This window comes from Malus sylvestris, chromosome 16 (genome assembly GCF_916048215.2).
Source record: "Malus sylvestris chromosome 16, drMalSylv7.2, whole genome shotgun sequence".
NCBI lineage: Eukaryota > Viridiplantae > Streptophyta > Magnoliopsida > Rosales > Rosaceae > Malus > Malus sylvestris.
The window spans coordinates 13,304,810-13,326,419 of NC_062275.1; the positions used below are offsets into that span (position 1 = coordinate 13,304,810).

The 21,610-nt window shown below is 35.4% G+C and overlaps 1 protein-coding gene and 1 long non-coding RNA gene across 2 annotated transcripts; one reads left to right on the top strand and one right to left on the bottom strand.

Moving 5' to 3' along the window:
* The first annotated feature begins 2,331 nt into the window (after positions 1-2,331).
* Positions 2,332-4,984, top strand: LOC126606936 (uncharacterized). The gene is made up of 3 exons (XR_007617425.1): positions 2,332-2,735; positions 2,919-4,109; positions 4,720-4,984. It is a non-coding gene; the product is annotated as an uncharacterized LOC126606936 (long non-coding RNA).
* An 11,510-nt stretch (positions 4,985-16,494) lies between these two features.
* LOC126606926 (rapid alkalinization factor-like) lies at positions 16,495-17,098 on the bottom strand. Its single transcript, XM_050274326.1, has one exon. It carries the CDS (start codon positions 17,031-17,033, stop codon positions 16,632-16,634), a length of 402 nt encoding a protein of 133 aa, XP_050130283.1. The 5' UTR covers positions 17,034-17,098; the 3' UTR covers positions 16,495-16,631.
* Between the last annotated feature and the right edge of the window lie 4,512 nt (positions 17,099-21,610).

Here is a 21,610-nt window from a genome sequence, read left to right on the forward strand (position 1 = left end):
GAAGAATTTCAGATGCTCAAGGCATTGTGTCTTCCAAATATGTGAATGGTCGTGGCAAAGATATGAGCCGTGAAGGATGGGACCAAATGAAAACGATTCTAAATTCTAGTTGTTGGAGAGAAGTGATAGAGATTTTTACCACCCAAACTTAAATCACACATTGTTCTCAAGGTGTGAAAATAGAAGAAAAGTAAATAAACTAAAACATCAAAATAAAAATAAACAACCACCTTATATTACAAAAAAAATAGTCATTACTGACGAAGAAGCACATATTTTATGGTCGCAAAAGTGCATTTCCAACGAAACTTGAGCATTTCCGTTGTAAAAAACACATTTTGAGACCATAAAATATGGGTCGTCGGAAACATGCCATGAAACAAATTTTTATTACCAACTCCCATAATGCCCTTGGAAAAAGGCTCAAGTTACGTCCGAAATGCACTTTTGTTTGGCGGGAAGAATTGGCTCCAGTTGTATTAATGACGAGTAAAGTTCTTATCAGAAATAGAATGATTATTTCTGAAGGTTCATGTTGACAAAATTGATTTAGTATTTTCGAGGGAAAAAAAGTCCTCCCGTTAATGTTTTAATGTTTTGAGGGAAAAAAAGTCATCTTGGTAATGCTTTTATATTTTTGAGGGTGATTAGTTGTTGTCGGAAGTAATCATATTTTTTCCGACAAATTTTTTTCAACAAACACTTGGAGTTTATTTTATACTTCCATTAAGTAGAACAAAATATCCACTAGTGCAAATATTTTTAATTGAAGATCGAATTCGTTCATTGTACTCTTATAGGGTTGAGGAGTGTATTTGTAAAAAATCATCAAAATACGAATTAAAATAACCGTTAAATCGTGAGTTTTCGTTTATAACCGTCGAAAGGTTTCGTCTCGTTACCTAATATCTGAATGTCCGATTTTTGCAATTTTTTACATATGTGATCTTAGAGCATTTACAAATAACTTTGATGGTTGAATCGTTGAAACTAGTTTTGTAGAATTTGTATTCCTTCAAAACAATAGATTCAACAAACACTTGGAGTTTATTTTATACTTCCATTAAGTAGGTATCCACTTGTGCAAATATTTTAAATTGAAGATCGAATTCATTCATCATACTCTTATAGGGTTGAGGAGTGTATTTGTAAAAAATCATCAAAATTGGAGTTAAAATAACTGTTAAATCGTGAGTTTTTGTTTATAACCGTTGAAAGGTTTCGTCCCGTTGCCTAATATCCAAATGTTTGTTTTTTGCAATTTTTTACGTATGCGATCTTGGAGCATATACCGAGTTTGACGGTTAGATCGTTGGAACTAATTTTGTAGAATGTGTTTCCTTCAAAATGATAGATTCAACAAACATTTTGAGTTTATTTTATACTTTCATTAAGTAGAACATAATATTTTGTGGTATCCACTAGTGCAAATATTTTAAATTGAAGATCAAATTCATTCATTGTACTCTTGTAGGGTCAAGCTTGATATTACGAGCGATTATATATATATATATATATATATATATATATATATATATATATTTTTTTTTACATTCTACAACAATAGTTAAATTTTAATCTATGGTTTATGAGATTATAGTAACAAATTTCGGAATTGACCTCTTCTCAAAAGTTGTCGAGGTTGATATTACGAGCGTTTGTATATTTTTTTGTACTTCTACATTAATTAAAAAACTATTAAAATCTTAACTACAATAATAGCTATAAGATTTAATCTTATATATGTGAGATTAAATCCTTATCGCTGTTCTAAAAATCCCCGCCTAGCGCCGCTTAGGCGCTAGACGGCTGGCCACCGCCCCGATTAATGCTTAGGCGTTTGAAAATTAAAAAAGGGCGCCTAGACCTGCTAAGGCGTTCGCCTAGACTGCCTAGGCACCCACCTATTTTGCCCAAACCCGCCTAGGTCACGACTCACTTAAACAAAAAATAGATAACTTTCATTTTGCATTTTATTTTTTTTCAATATTTTGTAAGAGAATTGTTGCATACTTAAATGAACACACATTATATCATTGTTCCACATGTTTTCATTATGTTCAACACTTCATAATATATATGTCACTCTATTTTGTGGTTTATGATGAAATTATATATATTTAAAGTATATGCAGACACTTATTTATATGGAATATAATAGATTTACTTAAATCCACCTAGTACGCCTAAGCGCTAGGCCCCAGCCCGCCGCCCAACTAGCACCTAGCATCTGTTAGAACCTTGATCCTTACCGTTGAATTTAATCTAGCAATTAAATCATAAAAGTGTTTTTGGCATGGTGCCCAAAAACTAAACCATATTTCCAAAGAGAACGCCATTTAGCGCTCTCTCCTTATTTTCATTTCTCTCTCACAACTTCTCTGCCTTTCTTTTTTCAGAAACAAAACCCTAGCCTTCATCCTTCATTTCTCAAAATCTCTCGTAGCTTCTCTCTCTCCATCGCTTTGTCGCAATCCATGGTCTCCTCTCCATGTCGCTTGCTGCCCACCACCAAAAATTCAAGAACCCAAGAGATCCATTCCAACAAAACTCAAATCCACACCTAATCCTCATCTCCCAGACTCACGAGACCACCGTTTTCCGGCCAATGTTCTAAGGTTGAATATGTTTCATATTTTTATCATTTTTCTTTATAAATTTGGATTTGAATTTGCAGGTACTTGCCTCTAATAGCCATCCACCTGCACATCTGTACTCCACCACCTATAATTTGGGTAAACTTTAGTTCTAACTTTTCTAGATTGATATGTATTTGTCTCTTCAAAACTGCCATCAAAAGCTTTGTTTATGGAGCAAATTTCCCCAATTTCGTTGAAAACCTTATAAATTCAGCCTTGGTTTTGCCATTATTTTCACCTCCGATGCTCACTCCATTGATTCATCTATCCATTGCCCAGCAAGCCCTGGTAAGGGTTTTTAATAAGGCAGTGTTAGACAACGCACATGAAGCAGAAAAAGGTAATAGTGGCGGAGACGGCTCGGTGTGTGCTTGGGAAAGGAGGCAAGATTGTGAAGAAGATTAGGCAGGAGAGTGGAGCCCACTTTAGGATTTTTCCCATAGACCAGATTCCGCCATGTGCATCCCCTACAGATGAGTTGATTCAGATAAAGAATGCTTCTTTTTTTTCGGTTCAGTTGCTTTCAATTACTTGCATTGGAGATGATAGAAATGTTGGTACTTTGTAATTGTGTGCTTTTTAGGTAGCTTATTTCAAAGTTATTGGTTTAGTATCTTTATATGCAGAAATGAATTTCTTTGAGTGATTAGACTCGTCATGTCTGCATAATGACTTGGTGTGATGTGTAAGTCCCACCGAAGTTCTTCTGAATACAATGATGTATATTCGTGCTTAGACCTAAATGTTAGCGAGTGCTCTTCATATCTTATTACAAATATGCATAAATGAGGAAGACCACATTATGAATTTTTGCTAAAACTACAGAGACATGATTTCCATTACTAGACGTTTTCATCCAGGCAAAGATGGTAGGACTTTAACTCAAAACATGCCCAAGGGCAAAGAAAAGGGTTAATAAATACAAACAGGACAATGATTGTTAACATTACGAGGGAAGCATGCTTCATCTACTGTGGGGATGCAAATAACATGTTATGGTTTTGTTGTGCTAGTGCATTACTCATGGCTATATTCCTGTTTGTTTGATATGCAAATAACATAAGACTTTTCAATTGTGAAGAAAGCACTTTTATCTGTTTCAGGTTGTCTTTAGGATAACCCTAAGGTAGATGTAGCTAACTCTGGTGCTACCAAAATTTTAGGGGGATCGAGTCACGAAACTGGTATACTTGCGCAAGTTGACCCTATTGCTCATTGGGGCTTTGGGCCTGGCTTTAATGCATCAGATTATCACTCAAGGAATTATTCTTCTAATCCTGAGCCTGAAAATATTGGAAGCGGTAACATAATGGCTATGTTATGTCATGTTGATAAGGTTGGTAGTCTGATAGAGAAGGGTGGAAGCTCAGAGTACAACACTAGTGAGTACATGCACGTCGATTTGGATGCTCTTCTCGACATGTCCACTAATGAGATTGTCAAGCTCTTCCCTGCCAAAGCTCACAAAAGGTAATAAACAAATTTCTCGATTCGATTTCTTGGTTTGATTTTTGGTTGATTTATGAATTGGGTTTGAATTGGATAGCATGTTGGAATATGTAATGCAGTGTGTGGGTTATAGTATTAGAATATTTAAAGTATGTGCTAGCTTTGTGGCTGGTTTTGGATCTCAGCATGTGTGTGGTTCAGTTTAACCTCTTTGTGAACTTGTGATTTGGCATATACTTTAACTTCTCTGTGAACTTGTGATTATGGTTCAGTTTATGTGATATAGTTGTCCTTATAATCCTGAAACTGTGAAACATCAGAATTGTTAAATTGTGCATATAGTTTTACTTTCCTTATATTTTTTAGATTATTTGGATTTATGAGCATTCTCTGATCTTAGGGTGGTAAGGGAAAAATTGAAGAATGTATTGGAGGTGTGTTTAATTTTCACTTCAACTACTCGCATTATTTATGGTATAGATTGGTGGTTGCTATGCTCACACCTTGAGCTAAAATTATGCAAGGCTCTTCATTAGAGCTTATGTTTATTTTTCAGATTTTCATTGTTTAGGTTTCTTACTAATTGACAATTATATTGTGCTTGATATAAGTTATCAATTTTTTTTTGCAGAATAAAGATAATAATTGTGGATCAATGTTCGTAGCACTACATTCAAACTCCTTGACAATTGGTTAAAGTGGACATGAAAAACTAGCATTATAAGACATATCATAGGATTGTAACAAGTACTTGCAAAAATTTTACATTAATATAAAACAATTCGTTCAATAAAAATTGGCATTGAAAATATTATTAAATTAAAAAAAAGTATTTGTATCCTTTTATTTTTGCCGACAAAGTAGGATCAATGGAAATGTATAATTCCAAAGACTCTTGACCCTCACAAATATGTTTGTGCGTATTTTTGACAGTTCTTAACTGTCAGTAATCATAGTTGCGACGATTGTGCGCTCTTGTAAACAACATTTTACTGTTGGAAACTCATTTTTCGACATAATGTTTTGGTCGGAAGAAAATCATTGCAAAAAATAGATGTCGTCGTTTGGAAAGTATATTCAATGACCATACAAGTATTTGCGACCACACATACATGTCGAAGATAAAATAATTTTGTCATTTTGAAAAATCAATTTCGACTAAAAGCTAACTAGTGACGACAAGCCACAAGCGTCGTAAATGAACATTTTCGACGGCTGGTAAAAAAAAAGTATTTCCAATGAATCAATGTGTGACGCCCAGAGAGGGCTTTTTCCCGTCGTAAATAAGTATTCGTGATAGCAAAATGCCTTTTCCGACGATATTTGACCCTCGCAAATGACCATTTATTTTGTAGTAATTGACTAGAAAATAAAGGGAATGGACACACCTGGGTTTAAAGACAGGACCTGGAGCTGGGCAACGACACCAATTTCTTGATAGAGAAATTGAATGTCCTACATTGAAAATGTATAACAAAGTATCAAAATCTCACAAAATAACCAATAAATTAATACTAAGATTAGGGTAAAATATATAGTATAATATGGACTCATCAAATACCTCCAAACTTAGTTTTTTGCTTGTCCTCAAGCAAAACAAAACTAAAAAACAAAGATAATAAGTAGCAAACTTAAAAACTTTATGGGTAAATTACACTTTCATACCTCAGGTTTGGGGTCCATTTCAACCTCATACAACAACTTTAAAACATTTCACTTTCATACCTCAAGTACTATTTTATTTCAATATAATACATCCGTTAGATTTTCCATCCATTAATCTGTTAAATGCTGACGTGGCTGCCACATTTGTGCCATGTGGCTGCCATATGTTTGCCACGTGGAAAATAAAATATTTTTTTTAAAAACCTGAATTTTCTCAACAAAAAAAAAAACCCCAGATCTGCAAGAAGAAGAAGAATAGGGAGGAAGAAAGAAAAAGAAAAAAAAATTGTCCTCCCCCCCCCCAGCGACCTAGAAGAAGAAGAAGAAGAAGAAGAAGAGGGAGGAAGAAGAGAAAAAAAAAATTTGACCCTCCCCACCCCCCCCCCCCCCAACGACCCAGAAGAAGAAGAAGAGCCCCCCCCCCCCAACCCTAGCGACAAAGAAGAAGAAGAAGAAGAGGAAGAAGAAGAAGAAGAAGAAGACGAAGAGGGAGGAAGAAAAGAAAAAAAAAATTTGTCCCTAACCCCACCCCCGCCCCCCCCCAAAACCCCAGCGAAGAAGAAGAGGAAGAAGAAGAAGAAGAAGAAGAAGAAGAGGTAGGCAGAAAAGAAAAAAAAAAAACCTAACCCAGAGGGAGGAAGAAAAGAAAAAATAAATAAATAATTTTTTTTTGCCACGTGGCAAACATTTGGCAGCCACGTCAGCATTTAACAGATTAATAGATGGAAAATCTAACGGATGTATTATATTGAAATAAAATAGTACTTGAGGTATGAAAGTGAAATGTTTTAAAGTTGTTGTATGGAGTTGTAATAGATCTCAAAACCTGAGAGGTTACTGTGTAATTTACCCAAACTTTATTAAAACTCAACTAAGACAAAATTTTTATCTTCAAGTTGCAATCAATAGAAAACGTTAAAAACTAAAACATCTTTCCAAAAGTTCCAACCAATCTCACTATAAAGTCTAAGCCATTTAGAAACAATTAGAAAAGAATTCATGAACTTCGTTTGGTGTAAAGTGAACTAACATAGCTAGGGAGATTCGACTAAAATCCTTACCTTTCATCCTCTTTATTTAAGACTTCACACATAATAATTTGGTATATATATTATTATTTTTTCGTTTTTTTTTTGATTTTTTTTTAAAATTTTATTTTTCTAGTAACAGTAGTGATTTAACCCATGTAACAAGCTTTAGGTCAATGACTCCCAAACCACAAAGCTTTAGGGCACTAGGCGTAGAATTAGTATATTATTTGTCCTTGCTTTGTTTGTATTGCCGTTTAATTAGTATATGCGGAAAGAGACCCCCCATCGACACTCCATATGCATAGACAAGGAGAGCAGATTGTTTCGCACGAACGAGTCAAAAGCGTCACCATCCTCATTTGGATTTCCTGGTTTCAAGTTTCGATTAAGAGTCGAAAAACTTATCGGGCAGCTGGAAATCGCCAATGCCATGCCTGTGGCGTGTACTAGGAGTTGTACTTGTGTGGTCCACAGTCCACATCAGGAAATGCTTGTAAAGCATCGCTTCAAGTTTCACAATCTTCCTACATTTTGGATAAACTTACAAAATCATTGGAAATGTACAAAAATTTGGATTACACTTTGTTTTTCATTTTCGTGCTTAAAACTTTCGTTTTCATTGACAAGCGATATGATCATAGAAATTATATAAATTATTTTAAATTACAAGAATAAAAATTCGAACTTGAATATCGAGACGTAGCACATTGTCTTAATTAGCTTGCCTCAACTCGTGTTTACGGTCAAAAAGTTTGTGTTGGCTCTTATTTTCTTTGGATTCAACTTTTCTTTTGGGTTAAACGTGGCTTCACTTTAGGGTTTTGACCCAAGTCAAGTCCACTGAAAAACGCGGAAGGTTGATTGGGGAGGTTTGAAAGCCATCTGTCAGTCATTTGCTATGAACATCTGATGACCTATTAACTCGGCCAAAGTCGATCATCAGATGGAGACATTGGTCGACATTAGCCAAGTGAGAAAAATGAAAAAGCAAAGTAAGGACAAAAGTTACTTATTTTAACATGTCTTATCCAAATTAATTGGAGTTGCGTTCTTGTTTCTCTGAATCTAAATCAAATTTTTTTTTTCCCAGTTTAAATGAATTTTTTTGTTTTGATGAAATAGTTTAAATGAATTTTATGTGGACTATTTTATCCTTTGCTAACAAAAAATTAACATACAAATTTTAAAAAGATATGTGGTATGTCCTGACTTTAAAATGAGGTAGACACCTCTTCCTGTAAACTTTTATTAACCAAAACAAATTAATATGAAGATAATAGATTATTTTCAGATTAAGACTTATAAAAGAGCTTTATCCGCGAAATTAAACTATTAATTCGAAAAATTATAATAACATAACAAAATACCACACTTGTAATTTGGATGTGATCCGTGGGCTAGGCCAACTAAAACATTATATGTCAATAACATGTTACTTACAAAATGTAAGCTTAATTAAGTTGGTTTGAGTAATGTATTTCTTTTTTTTTTGCACTCAAATTTGAATTATTATCCTTGTAATTCAGATAAATTTAGTGTAATTTATCATATAAAAAAAGCTAAACATGTCACTTATAGCTAATGAGAATTGAAATTATTATGATTCTTGAGCTTTGTTTTCTATGATATGGGTTTTGAAATCATTAAAGTACTAGCTCTTCTTGGGTTTACTACACATAGAATTAGGAAAAAAAATGTGGATTTTTTTTGCTTAAAAATCATAATCCAATACATGAAATTCATGAATAAGATCACCTAGGAAGTACCTAGTTGATTAGACTTCTTTTCTTACTTTATTTCTAAATTTTACAACTTATTACTTTTTCGTTTCTACTAAGTAAACATGTTACAAGAAGAAATATAGTTGTCAAATTTATCATTCCAAATTACACTTTTGTACAAAGAACATATTTTAACACATAATTTGGCTAGTTTTGATGACATCGTTAATCGACATGACATATACTACTTGTGTCAAATACAATACGAGAAATTTTATTTGAACCCATATAATCTCTTTCTACACCCAACTTACTTTCTACACTTGTATTATTTTTAATTAAATACTTAATATCTTTTTAAACCCAAATTTACTACCTAAACTAACCTCACAAACCCAAGTTAAAATGTAAATTTATCTTTACACCCATTTAGAAAATAAAATCTCAAATTGAATAATTTGGTGAAGTTTCTTTATGGGAATTATGAAAGCTTTTTGGAGTTCGACTTCTGTGGACAAGTTGAATAATTTGGTGAAGTTTCTACTTGTTTATGAATCTTCCATATATTAATAATAATTTCTTTTTTAGTTTCCCCTCCAGATTGTATGGCCTGTTGTATTTGTTGAGAAGACTAAATGTGCAGCAATGGCAAAAAAGTTAAAAACAAAGTTCAAATTAATTAAAAATATATCCAGAATGAATATTAGGGTTTTTTTTTCTTTCTATCGAATTTGAAAGAATATTAGGTTAAAAGGGTAAAAATCCTTCAGCCTCCATCCTCATCTACTCAATGTCATTGCTACTCCTCTGTATACTTCTCCATATATATCTAGTAAAAATGAGAAAACAGGAGGAAGAAAATAATATTTGCCAAAACTGCATGAAAGGATGAGAGAAACGTGGAATTATAATATTTGCCAAAAATGCATGACAGAGATGAGGCAAGTAGTATATGCATAAACCTTCAAGGAAACCAAATTGGCAGGGGAAACCAAACTGCATGAAAGAATGAGCTGAAATGAAGGTAGGATAAACATTGTATGATGACAGGGTTTATTTTTTTGGAGTGGGTTTATTGATAAATATTAGTTTTATTGTTAATTACATTTGTACTTGATGGTAATTATGCAATAAGGAAAAAAACAATTCACATTTAAAGTTTAAGTTTGACGTAGAAAGAGGTTATATGGCTCCAAATAAAATTTCTCATACAATATTAATAGCACTATGTGTCAACTTGCCCACAAAATACCTCCTCTAGGTGGGAATTATTATTGCTAATTATCTGACCTTATTTGGAAATATCTCTGAATATATCCACTAAAAAAAAAAAATCTATAACCATGTTGCAAGTGAATCTTGAAAAAAACACTTGAAGTTCTTTCTGCAAGAAATCAGAAAGTATTTAAGTGCTTTAGAAATTCATAAATATTTTCTCTAAAAATGCTTTTAGTATTTTAAAAACACTTTTAAAATATCCCTCTAAAAAAACCACAGCCGAAATTAAAGTTTTGCATCAAAGTTTCATTTGCTTTGTGAAAAAATCCAATCATGTTGTTATATTCTTGTTTGCACTATAGCAAGACATTTATACACTGCAAGATACAGATCACACACCTCATTGTTGCCTTCCAAAAAGTCACATCCCGCAAATACCCTCTACAACCCATTACGCGTTTTCTGAAATCTGGTTTTTTTATATTTTATTTTTTATAATTTTATTTTTTATCACAATAATTGTTGTGACATATGTTCTTATCAATATTGTGACTGTGTAAATCCTAAGTAGAGATAGAATATGAATCTTTTGGGATCTAGAAGATCTTTCCCAATAGACTTTGTATTACTTGGAGAGTAAGTTTCTATCCTACTTATTACTATAAATAAAGGCATAAGGACTGGGGAATTAACACACAATTCCTTATGCCCATTCTCCACTCTCTTTCTCTCTATGCCGCATCCCTCAGTTAAAGATAGGTCATAATACGTTATCAACACGCTGTGCTAAAAAGAATTTATTCGTCTTCAATCAGGGAAGTATTACGTTTCAATTATTTTAATTGATTATATTTTGATTTTATTGAATTCATATACTTTTGTTGATTCAATTTATTTTTCTTGTGTTAAACGTGATTCAAGTTTTGAAGATGGAAAGTTGAAACCCGAAGAAAGAACTCCTACAAACCTATTCACAATATTCATTACGCAATCCAGGTTCTTTTAAAACAATGATATTTTTTCAGCTTTGATTGCATGAACTTTCACTATAATGCATGACCCAACTTTATGTTTTCCGAATTTTAGATTCTAAATCAATTGTTTATGCATTATATCCATAATCTATAATATATAAAGCTAGAGCCCCACTTTGGGGTCACGGCTTCGACAAAAAAGAATATGACAAAATTGCCCCTCAACCAAAAAAATCCAAAAGAAGCCCAATATAATATACCAAATAATGCATGGGTAATTTGGTAATTATAAAATATAATATAAATATAAGTGGGAAGAGAGAAAAGAATAAAAAAATGGAAGGATGAGTGAAAGTTGATGGTGCCCACATGAAGGAAAAAGAAAAATATAATAAAAAATAAGAAAAATCATGAATGTTGTGTTTAAAACATCTTAAGAGGCGTGTAATGCTAGTTATAAAAAAAGTCTTTCGGACGCGGATAATAATGTGATTAAATAAGTTGTCAAATGATTTTTTTTAACATATATATATATAGACACACACATGGCAGACAATTTTTTTAAGTGGCAGGTAACATGATGGGATATTAAAGGAGAACATCTTATCTTTTTGTCAGGTCAGTGGGATGATATCAGGACGTGGGTTTTTTAGGAAGTGGACTAGTGGATCCCTCTATTCTGTTTTTCTTTTTCTTTTGGCAGATGGCAGACAAAATGAATAATAATAGACTTATTATTGAGAAAGCTTATCTTCTTCATTGCAACCCAATCTGGTTGGGAAGAGGACCACTACAGATCCAGGCATCATTGCCGTGGGCATCCCTGCGCACCCCTGAAGCTGTTTTCTATGGCATACCTCAACCTGGGCAAGGTGCAATCTTTGGGCTGCCAAAGCCACTTGGTGTAGAAATTATCAGGCCTGCCATTCTCAGAACATCTGAACCCTTCATATAAAAAGCTACAGTTCTGTGACTCGTACAAAGGATAGCTCTCATCCCAAACCCAATTTCCATCAAACACATCACACCCATCGCTGCCTTCCTCAAGAAATCCAAACCGTCCATTCCCTTTTGATGGCAACCCCAAAATTCCACAGAAAAACCATACGGTAATCCAAGTAGGAGAAGCAGCTAACGAAGAGGAGTGACCAGGTCTCCTCGTCGGTAAGTGCGGCCTTCATCCACGTCTGTCGGGGCGGAGCTGCCGGTGTCTCTTCCTACTTCTATTTCTACAACAACTTCATCCCCAGGTCTCTTTTTAGGAAGCATACAGTATAGCAATCTGCTGAAAACGCCAGAAAACGCCACGATCACCGAAACTAGCAAGCTCCAAACGAGAAAACGAATGGTGAAAACTAAAATGGCGGCATCATCAGCGCTATAGTATTTTCGGAGCACCGGTCTGAGAAAGATTGGGGCCGTCGAAGCCACGATTAGGATTGTAAAAGGAAAAAGATTGGAATATGGAATCAGAGAGAGAGAGAAGACGATATTCGGGAGCCACTGGCCGAGTGGAATTATCATTCTCTGGCCTCTGTAGTCCCACTTGACCCGATCCGACTAGGGTGTTGTTGTCGCGGATTTTGCTATTTCGACGGAGAAGGTAAGGTGGAAGGCAGATGACTGGGCTGAACTGGAGAAAGAGGTTAATGCTCTCCTGGAGACGCGAGCTATGACTGCCATTGGAGAGCTGCAGAGAGAGATTGATCCAATCTTGAAGAAAAGCCGCCACCAGGATAGTAAGGAAGCTGCCATCCATGCTTCCTTATTTTTCAGCTGGAATCCCTGTGTCTGTGTCTCTGTGTGGGTTTTGCAGATCCACGGTGGATATTGTGGTGATGTTTCACGGTGGTGAGATGGAAAAAATGAAAAAGAACCGACACAACTTTTCGTATTGATTCCCATAAACGACGCCAAATGTTGATGCACAAAACCGAAGGGGTCTTGGAACAATGTAAATTCGATCGTGAATCTGCAAGAAATGTAAATAACACAAGATGTATCATGGTTCACCTTAATGTTTGGGCTACGTCCACATTGCTATTGTATTTCTCTGTTTGTTAGCCTTGTGGCTTTGTATGTGAGGAAGAGAGCTTCTGAAGGTGAGAAAGCTCTCTCCTATGGCCTAAGAATTGGCCTTTCCAAATGATGAGGATGAAGAGTCTTTTTATAGAATAAGGGCTCCTCACTTATTACATATTTGCCCCTTCATTTATTACATAATTACATTTGAGTCCTCCGAGTATTTATACGAGATCTAAATACGGAGACCCTAAGTATGGTACAATAAAAACCAATGTAGAAAATGGAGTAAAATTCCTTGGCATATTATCATATTGCATTTCCTACGAATATAGCTAGAAGCATATTCTAGAGAAGATGGAACACTTAATAAGTGGATTACACCCATTTAGGCCCACTATGTGGCCGGTCAGAAGCCTACAATTCCAAAGAAATTTTCACTATAAATGCACGTTTGGGATATCTAGGATGATCTGTGATACGCCAATTTGGGCATCCTTTTACCATAAGTAAAGACATCATACTTGGAAGCGTATCATGCTTTAGCACCCTTCATCTTTTGTACAAAAGATTCAGGGAGACATTTGTGGATTGATTCAACCACTATTCGAACCATTGAGATACTTTATAGTATATGTTGATGCTTCTACACGTTGGTCACACGTGTGACTATTTTCCACAAGCTGCATTTTCCACATTGGTGGCGCAAATTTACAAGCTCAGGGCTCACCATCCTAATTATCTGATCAAACCTATTTGATTGGCAAGTTGGAGAATTTACATCGAAAAACTTTTAATGGATATTGCATGTCAGTTGGGTTTTGAAGTTATACATTAAGTACCCCATGTTCATACCCCAAACGACCCAACAGAAGCATTCATTAAATGCCTTCAAATGATTGCGCAATCATTGATCATACGTACAAAGTTCCCGATCTCTACTTGGGGCCATGCTATATTGAAAGCAACAATGTTGGTCAGCTTGAGGTCCGTCGCGACCTAACTTTATAAAGTGTGTGTCAGTTGGTTACCAGATACAAACCCGACATATTGCATCTGCGCGTCTTTGGCTGTGCAGTTTATATGCCATTTTGTGCCGCCTTTACGTACAAAAGAAAAAAAAAAGGTCTTCAGGGAAATATGGAAATCTATGTCGGTTATGATTCTCCTTCTATTATTCGTTACCTAAAACCTTTTGATAGGCGATCTCTTTACTGCTCGTTTTACTGATTGTCACTTTTATTAGACAGTCTTCCCGCTGTTAAGGGGAGATAAGAACATCAACGTTCCTAAAGAACAATGCGAATTATTGTGGATGTCCCACTATGTCTCATCTCGATCCCAATCTAGATCGCCAGAGTATAATCAAACACTACATTTGATATAGCAAAAGTGACGAAATCACATATACCAGCTGCAAATGTGAGTGCAAAGATATGTACCAAATGTACGATGAACCTTCGTCCTGAAGGCAGGAACGCCACTACTGTGGCTAACCTTCATACATTGGCGATTAGCCAATCAACCTATCATACGTTGGCAACGTGGCAGATCACTTGGTTCGATGATTCACCTTCTCAAAAGTGGAGGAACATGGCATAAACAAATCCGCCCCTTGATCGCTGTCTCAATCCTTTTCATCTTATGAGATTAAATCCAGATTACACCTAAGACCTGAAGTTCTTGGTCCAGTATACTAGTTTGGATGAGATATGGAATTGGAATGAGATTATCATATATGATGTTTCACTTATATGGTAACTACCGACATAAATGAAAGGCGACAATAACGAGCAGCATTCCATTGATTAGTGTCAATGTATAACTGATTGGTTAACTAAACGAATCAATTTATGACGAATGAGATGAATGAAATAATGCGATATGACGCCTTATGGCGTAAGGTTTCTTTCATATGCCATGTGATTAATTGCAGCATTACAAATGTGGTTGTAGTATCTCTGGGATCCTGATACAAAACCTACATGGAGTTTCCAAATGACTTACATGTACTGATTTAAATAGTTATAGACCATAAAAACACCCTCTCAGTTCTCAAGAGGCATTCACTTTGCGGATGCAGAACTATTCGGGCGGATGTGGTATACTTGTCTAAGTGAATATTTGATCAGTTAGGGATATATGCCCTTGCGTGTACAAAATCTGAAATTGCTAGAGTCGAGAATACTGACCAGCACCTAAAGTCAGACTTTAAGATGAATGATCTTGGGAAAACTCGACATTACCTTGACCTGAAGTTTCAAGCTAGTTCTGACGGTATTCTAGTTCACCACTCGAACTAGATCCAGATGGTGTTACGTTTGATTATACCCTTGTCGTCTGTATGCTAGATGCAAATGAGACATTTACAGAGGGTATAGAGCATAAGGTTCCATATTGGAACGTGAGGTAACCATATCTAAGTACGATTGGCATTTGTTGTACTTAGCTCAATGCACTAGATCGGACATCTTATGTGCTAATAATATTTTGGCATAAAGCAACACTGCGCCTACACGTTATCACCAATTTGGTGTTAAAGATGTTTTTCCGTTACTATGGATTTGGGCTTATCTATCCCTATGCATATCAGAATAGATCACACCCTCTTGATCTTCAGAATGATGCATATCTTGTGGGATTCGCTGAATCAGACCATTTGTTTGACTGCATAAGATAAGTTCCCGAATGGTTATGTCTTTACCATTAAAGAACACCACAATATCTTGGAGGTCAATCAGATAGACCTTTGTTGCGAAACCTTTAAATCGTTCCAAGACTCATTGTATCTCATCACGTGAGAGATATGGTCAAGAGCTCTTGTTGAGCATATTCAAAATCTCTGCGATTTTCATCTATTGTTAAGTCCCAATAACAATCCATGAAGACAACGCCATATGTATTGACCAGATCATGATACATCCAACAAGTCAACACCAAGGATATTGTCTACATCAGCATGAACATCATAAGATTGAAGTCAAGCACTCTAATCCCAAACAACCTTGCCGACCTCTACACGATGTCACTGCCAAAGTCTACCTTCCAGAAGCTTGTCTGAGGAATTGGTATGTGTAACTTTCTCACTTGTGATGCTTATAGTTTCATTTGACAGTTTTGTCAAACTCAGGGGGAGTATCCATAATTATACTCACTTGACCTTAATGTACTTTTTTTTCTACGATTATGAGCATTTTTCCCATTGGGTTTTTGCTACCTAACTAGGTTTTGACGAGGCAACTATCATGGGTTGGTCATACCCTTATGTACATCCTATTTGCGTCCCGAAGACGTATAATATTGACTTAATGTAATTTCTCACTTTTCTCTTTTGACTATGAGTTTTTGTCCCACCTTGAGTTTTGCCATAACGAGGTTTTGAGAGTTTTACTACCCATGCATTATTCCGTTTGTTTTAAGACTCGCATTCGTTATTGTGCCGACTAGACGAGGCAACTTCATTAACTGCTTCTGCATTTGCCTGAAGATCTGATGTGCCATCTACTTGAGTATTTACACAAATTGATCTTTTAACATGACAATATAACAATTATTAAAATCTCTTCAGGTATATAACACAGAGGCAGATTGTTTGCATTTCTGTTTGGATGTCTTTCTCATCCTCTTTTATTTTATGTTGTCACGGTTAAATCATGTCAACATTTTATATTAATTTTTTTATAAAAATAATAAGATAAAAATAATAAGAATATAAAATATTGATTTGATTTAACCATAACCGAATAAATAAAAAAGGATAAGAAGAGCATCTAAATAGGAGCACCGAAAATATGCCTTCATATAACACAGTCACCAACTAGACCCATTAATTATATAATTTTTTAACAATAATAACAAAAAAACAGGGGAGGAAATTAAATTAAATTATAAAAAAAAAAATTGAAATTGAAATTAGCGCCTGCAGCGAGTAACGGCGCTACAGCCGAGACGGTAGGGATTTGCCGGAGACCGATGTCGAGCCGGGGCCCCAGGTAGGCAGTTGTGGTAGGACACGTCACGTCGAGAGCAGGGGACAGTGTTCCTACTCAGCGCACCGTAAGTAATGTAACTCCCCGTGGCTAAGATGCGCCGGTTGATCTCCGAGTCCATCTGCATCTCCGCATCCTCGTCCTCGTCAGCTATCAGTCCCCCCGCCGCCGATCTCGTCGAACCCCAGCTCAGGTCGCCCAGCTGGTGGCCCCCGCTGAAATCAACGGCCGAAGCTGAAGCAATCACTACCAAATGGGCGGCCAGGACTGCGCAGATGAAGATGCAGCCAAAGAGTGACGGAGTTCTTGAGCTTGAGCTTCCCATTTTTTTTATTTCGGTTTTGGTCTAAAATCTCAAGTTTCTGAGAGGCAGTGGTTTTGCAAAGTGGTTTGGGGGTTTATAAACTTAGTGACCGTTGGAGAGAAAATACCACTGGGTTTGGGAGTAATTACGGGGAGATGCCACTCGACTGACCGTCTTTATGGCCGCCACTAATCACGCTTCTTTTCACTTTATTTGTACATTTAATTTGGGAAATTAATAAAACTGCCATTTATATTCTTCTTTATTTTTTTGAAAGGAAGCGTTATATTGATTAAATAAACTCATATATCTTAAAGGAGGAGCTTCTGAATGAAAGTAGGAGGCTCCTCAATCCAAACTAGATTATTGCTACTAAACATAGCAAACTTAGCAAGATGGTGGGCAACCCCATTACATAAACGAGAGACATGAATAAATATCGTCATAGCAAAAGTGGAAGCTAGCTGTAACACATCCTTTGCGATCATACCAATAGCCGATGAATCTGTATAGGTCCCACTAGAGGATATTTGTTCCCCCTCCCTTAGCATTCTTTTTTGCTTGGTTGTGCAAAGAACCTTCTTCTGTTGATTTCTTTGTCTTCTTCGAGCCGCACCGATGTAAGAAAAACCTAATTCTCCTTGTCTTCTTCTTGGGTGGTGCTGCCATGGGACAGCTATCGGGGTGGTGCGGCACGTCGGCTGGCAGAGGCCAGGAGTCGGCTTGGCATGGGCCAAGGAGGTGGTGTGGCAGGGACCATTACTTGGGTTACTCGAGTTGGCTAAAGCCAAGGGCAGCTGTGTGGCAGGGGTCACGGATCGAGGTGTTGGGGCGCAGTGCTAGGTGAGCCGCATGGCTCATGTCTTTTGGGCTTTTAGACATGACGTGGGCCAGGTTGGTGATTAAGAGTAATGAAGAGGTTGCGGACCTCATTGATTGCTGGAATGTTGGGCATGCAAGCCTTCTGCCTGCTGGTCTGAGAGAAAAAAATGAGGAAAAAGCCATCATGGGTTAAGCTCATCTACCGAGTATCGTGAATGGCATTGGCTGCTTAGTCCTCTTTGTTAAGAGAAATGTGGGCTGTTCTCGAGAAAGAAGATTAAGAGGATCAAGTGTTGGAAATGTGTCATAAATCCAATCATATGATGATACATTACGGACATTTCACATGTTAAACTAATCTAGTTTAATATAAATGGTAAAGATTATTGTTTGAAGTCGTCTCATATAAATGTTATATGCTTAAACGATAAGTCCAAGGAATATGTAACTGGGAGAATATGATCTAAAGAAGTTAGATTCATGAGACCATTCTCTTTCATATACATATCTTAATAGTCTGTTAAGATCAGTATGTCATATGTCTTCTCTTAGGGAGAGTGACTGGTCTCAAGTCATTGGTGTGACTGACACCAAGATAAGCATGTAAATGCTCAATAGAGAATGAGTCCACTGAACACGATCAACAAGAAGTTCTCATACTCATGTCACATGAGAACTCATGGTTGGGATAATACAAAGTAGTCATTTGACCTGAGGCATCATAATTGTCTTGTGGTTAGGTCCTTGATCTTTGACTATATCAAAGTCACTCCATCAGAGAGTGTCCACGACATAGTTGGGGTTAAGCCACTTAGCCATGGAGTCAAGTGAATGCACAATAAGGGATCCCTAACTTTTAAACTGTTTGAGGGAGAATACTATATGATATGATTAAGAATCTCTGGCCAGAGTATGAATGAGATTTAGAAAGTTGTTCCAAATCACATTCAAGGTAATCATATAAGTAAAAGAATCACATTGGATAGTAGACATGAATAAACTATCAAACCAAACAATGTGGTCAAGAGTATTGTATTAGAGAAAGACCGTATTGCATTGTAATCCTAAACTAAATAGGTTCTCCACCTCTTCTGATTAGCTTGTGTAGCCATGACATATTGTTATGTGTAACTCATGGTTTGTGGAAGCCCTGGTAATCTTCATCAAAGGGAGAATTGAAATGTTGTTTCAATTCATAATCGATCGTTAAGAGTAACAATCGCCCACTGCCTCGCTAAAAGGAACCTAATGGATCGTACACCGTGTAAGATAGAGATTGAAGAAACAACGGAGTTGAGTAAGAACAATTAAATGGTTTAATTGTTTATGGCTAGGATTAATTAATATGTTAATTAATCAAACGAATAAATTCGTTTTAGACCTTAGGTTAGTTTTGGGCCTCAAGACCCTATGGGCTTCGAATGTCAAGCCCATTGACTTAAGTTGTATGACAACTTAATGAATAAAGATTCAAGAGGGCCCAAACAGCCCAAAGACCATAGAAGGTCGGCCATATTGATGAAATAGGGTTTTGGTTCTCTTTGTTACTTAAGTGAAGTGACTATATAAAGAACTTGGGAGACTTTGGATACGGTCCTTAGCTATGAATATTCTTTGATTGAAACCTTGTTGATTTTTAATTTTTGATCGAGGTCCCTGAAATTAATGTGATATATACGTTACTATATTTTTTAAATTAAAAATTAGAAATTTTAGTTGTTTATATAAATGAGATTTTAAATAAAAAACCATAATTTGTGGGATTAAAAATATTAAAATATAATTATACTATTGTCTGTGTGTATATATTTATACATGGGTACATTCATCAAAATTAACCAAAAAAATTATTGTATCAAAACATGGGTACATTCTTCAAAATCACAAAAAAAAAAAAAGATATTAGGCTTAATAACATTAGTAAATTTCTTCGATTAAACTTGACATGGATACGTTTTAAAATCAAAGAAAAAAGAATGTACCCATATAAGTTTAAAATGGATTAGAAAAAAATTGAATAGATTTTATATAAAAAAAAATGGTACATTTTACATATAACAAATTGGTATATTTAAGAATGAGTACATTTTAAGATTAAAAAGTTTTACATGAATGGGTACATATAATTAGCATGGGTACATTTAGCAAAATAAAAAGTAGACATAAAAAAATATATGGGTACAAATACAAATAAACTTTAAAAAATATGGGCACAAAAAGAAATTAATATATGGGTACAAATTAAAATTGAAAAGAAAATTGGTACAAATTAAAAAAAAAAATTACAAATTAAAAATGGGTACAAACTAAAACTAAAAATATATGATAAAAAATTTAGTCATAAATATAAATATAATAATTGTAACATTTTTAACATTAAATGAATGTATTTACAAATAAAAAAAATATTTTATTATTAAAATAATTAATGATGTTATTAATACCCAAGGACCTTGATCAAAAATTGAAATGGAAAAGGATTTTAATCAATGGAGTAGCAAAAAGAAGGATAAGAACCTAATTTCTCCAAAGAACTTTATAGCCAAAATTCATATAGGGTTCTTTTAGAGGAAATTGGATAGAACAAGTCTCTCCCTTTCTCTATAGAAGGCCGGCCCTTTGGAGAAAATTAGCTAGCAATCTTCCCTCCTCCAAGGTTACTCATCTCTTCTTCTAGTTTCTCCTTGGTGTGGAGACTTAGAGGTTCTCTATTTTGGGAACTTGGAGAATCCATTCTACCATCCTCATCCAAGAAATCCATGGAGCTAAGAAGTAAGGAATAAAGACCCTATCTCTTGGGTGATTAGCCTTTACTTATACAAAGAGGAATCAACAAAGGTACAAGATTTCTTAACTCGCTTTAGTTTTGAGTTGAGTCTTGGTTCACCACACTCACTACCATCCTCATCCAAGAAATCCATGGAGCTAAGAAGTAAGGAATAAAGACCCTATCTCTTGGGTGATTAGCCTTTGCTTATGCAAAGAGGAATCAACAAAGGTATAAGATTTCTTAACTCACTTTAGTTTTGAGTTGAGTCTTGGTTCACCACACTCACTAAGCCTTGAATTTGATGGGTAAAGTTTTGTTTTTAGTGCATACAAGCATGATTCCGCCTTTAATTGTTAATTGCATGTTGTAGATGTTGCTCAAATGAACTTGTTTTTCACAAATATTTCATTCAAGGGGTATCAGAGCCTAAGTCTAGTAGTGGGTGAATCCTTTTGGGTTTTGTAGTTCATAGTTTTTGATTTGAATATTGTAATTGTTACAAGCTTTATTCTCGCTTCTTTGAATGTAAATTTTGCTTGAAAATTTGTCATCTCAAATGTTGTAGATGTAGTTCATATGAGCATGAATTTTGGAGCTAAAATTTGGTGCCATGTTTATAGGGAAATTCGGCCAAATCCAAATGGTGGATTTTTGGATTCATGTTTGTCTTGTTAAAAGTGTTTTAAAGTGACTTTTTGAACCCCCTAAGTACCCTAGGATGTTAACCCCCTTTTGAGTAGTGAAAATTTGAGTTTTATTGAGTGAAAACATTCATGGAGCTCTTATGGGTTTTCATGAATGTTCTTCAATGTTCTTGCTTTGTTCTTGATAAGAACAAAAAGTTTAGTGTTTTGATTCAAAGTTTTTTGTTGTTTACATAAAGTCTTGATTTATGATGGTTGGTGTGACTTTTACATCAACAAGTCACTTTTGAAAAAATGTGTTTGAAATTATGTTAGTCATGGTTGGTGTACATGATTGATACTTTGCTTTCACACCCATACTT

What these genes read in the sequence shown, in the direction of transcription:
- LOC126606926 (XM_050274326.1), bottom strand. Translation starts at nt 17,033, where the DNA reads ATGGGAAGCTCAAGCTCAAGAACTCCGTCACTCTTTGGCTGCATCTTC.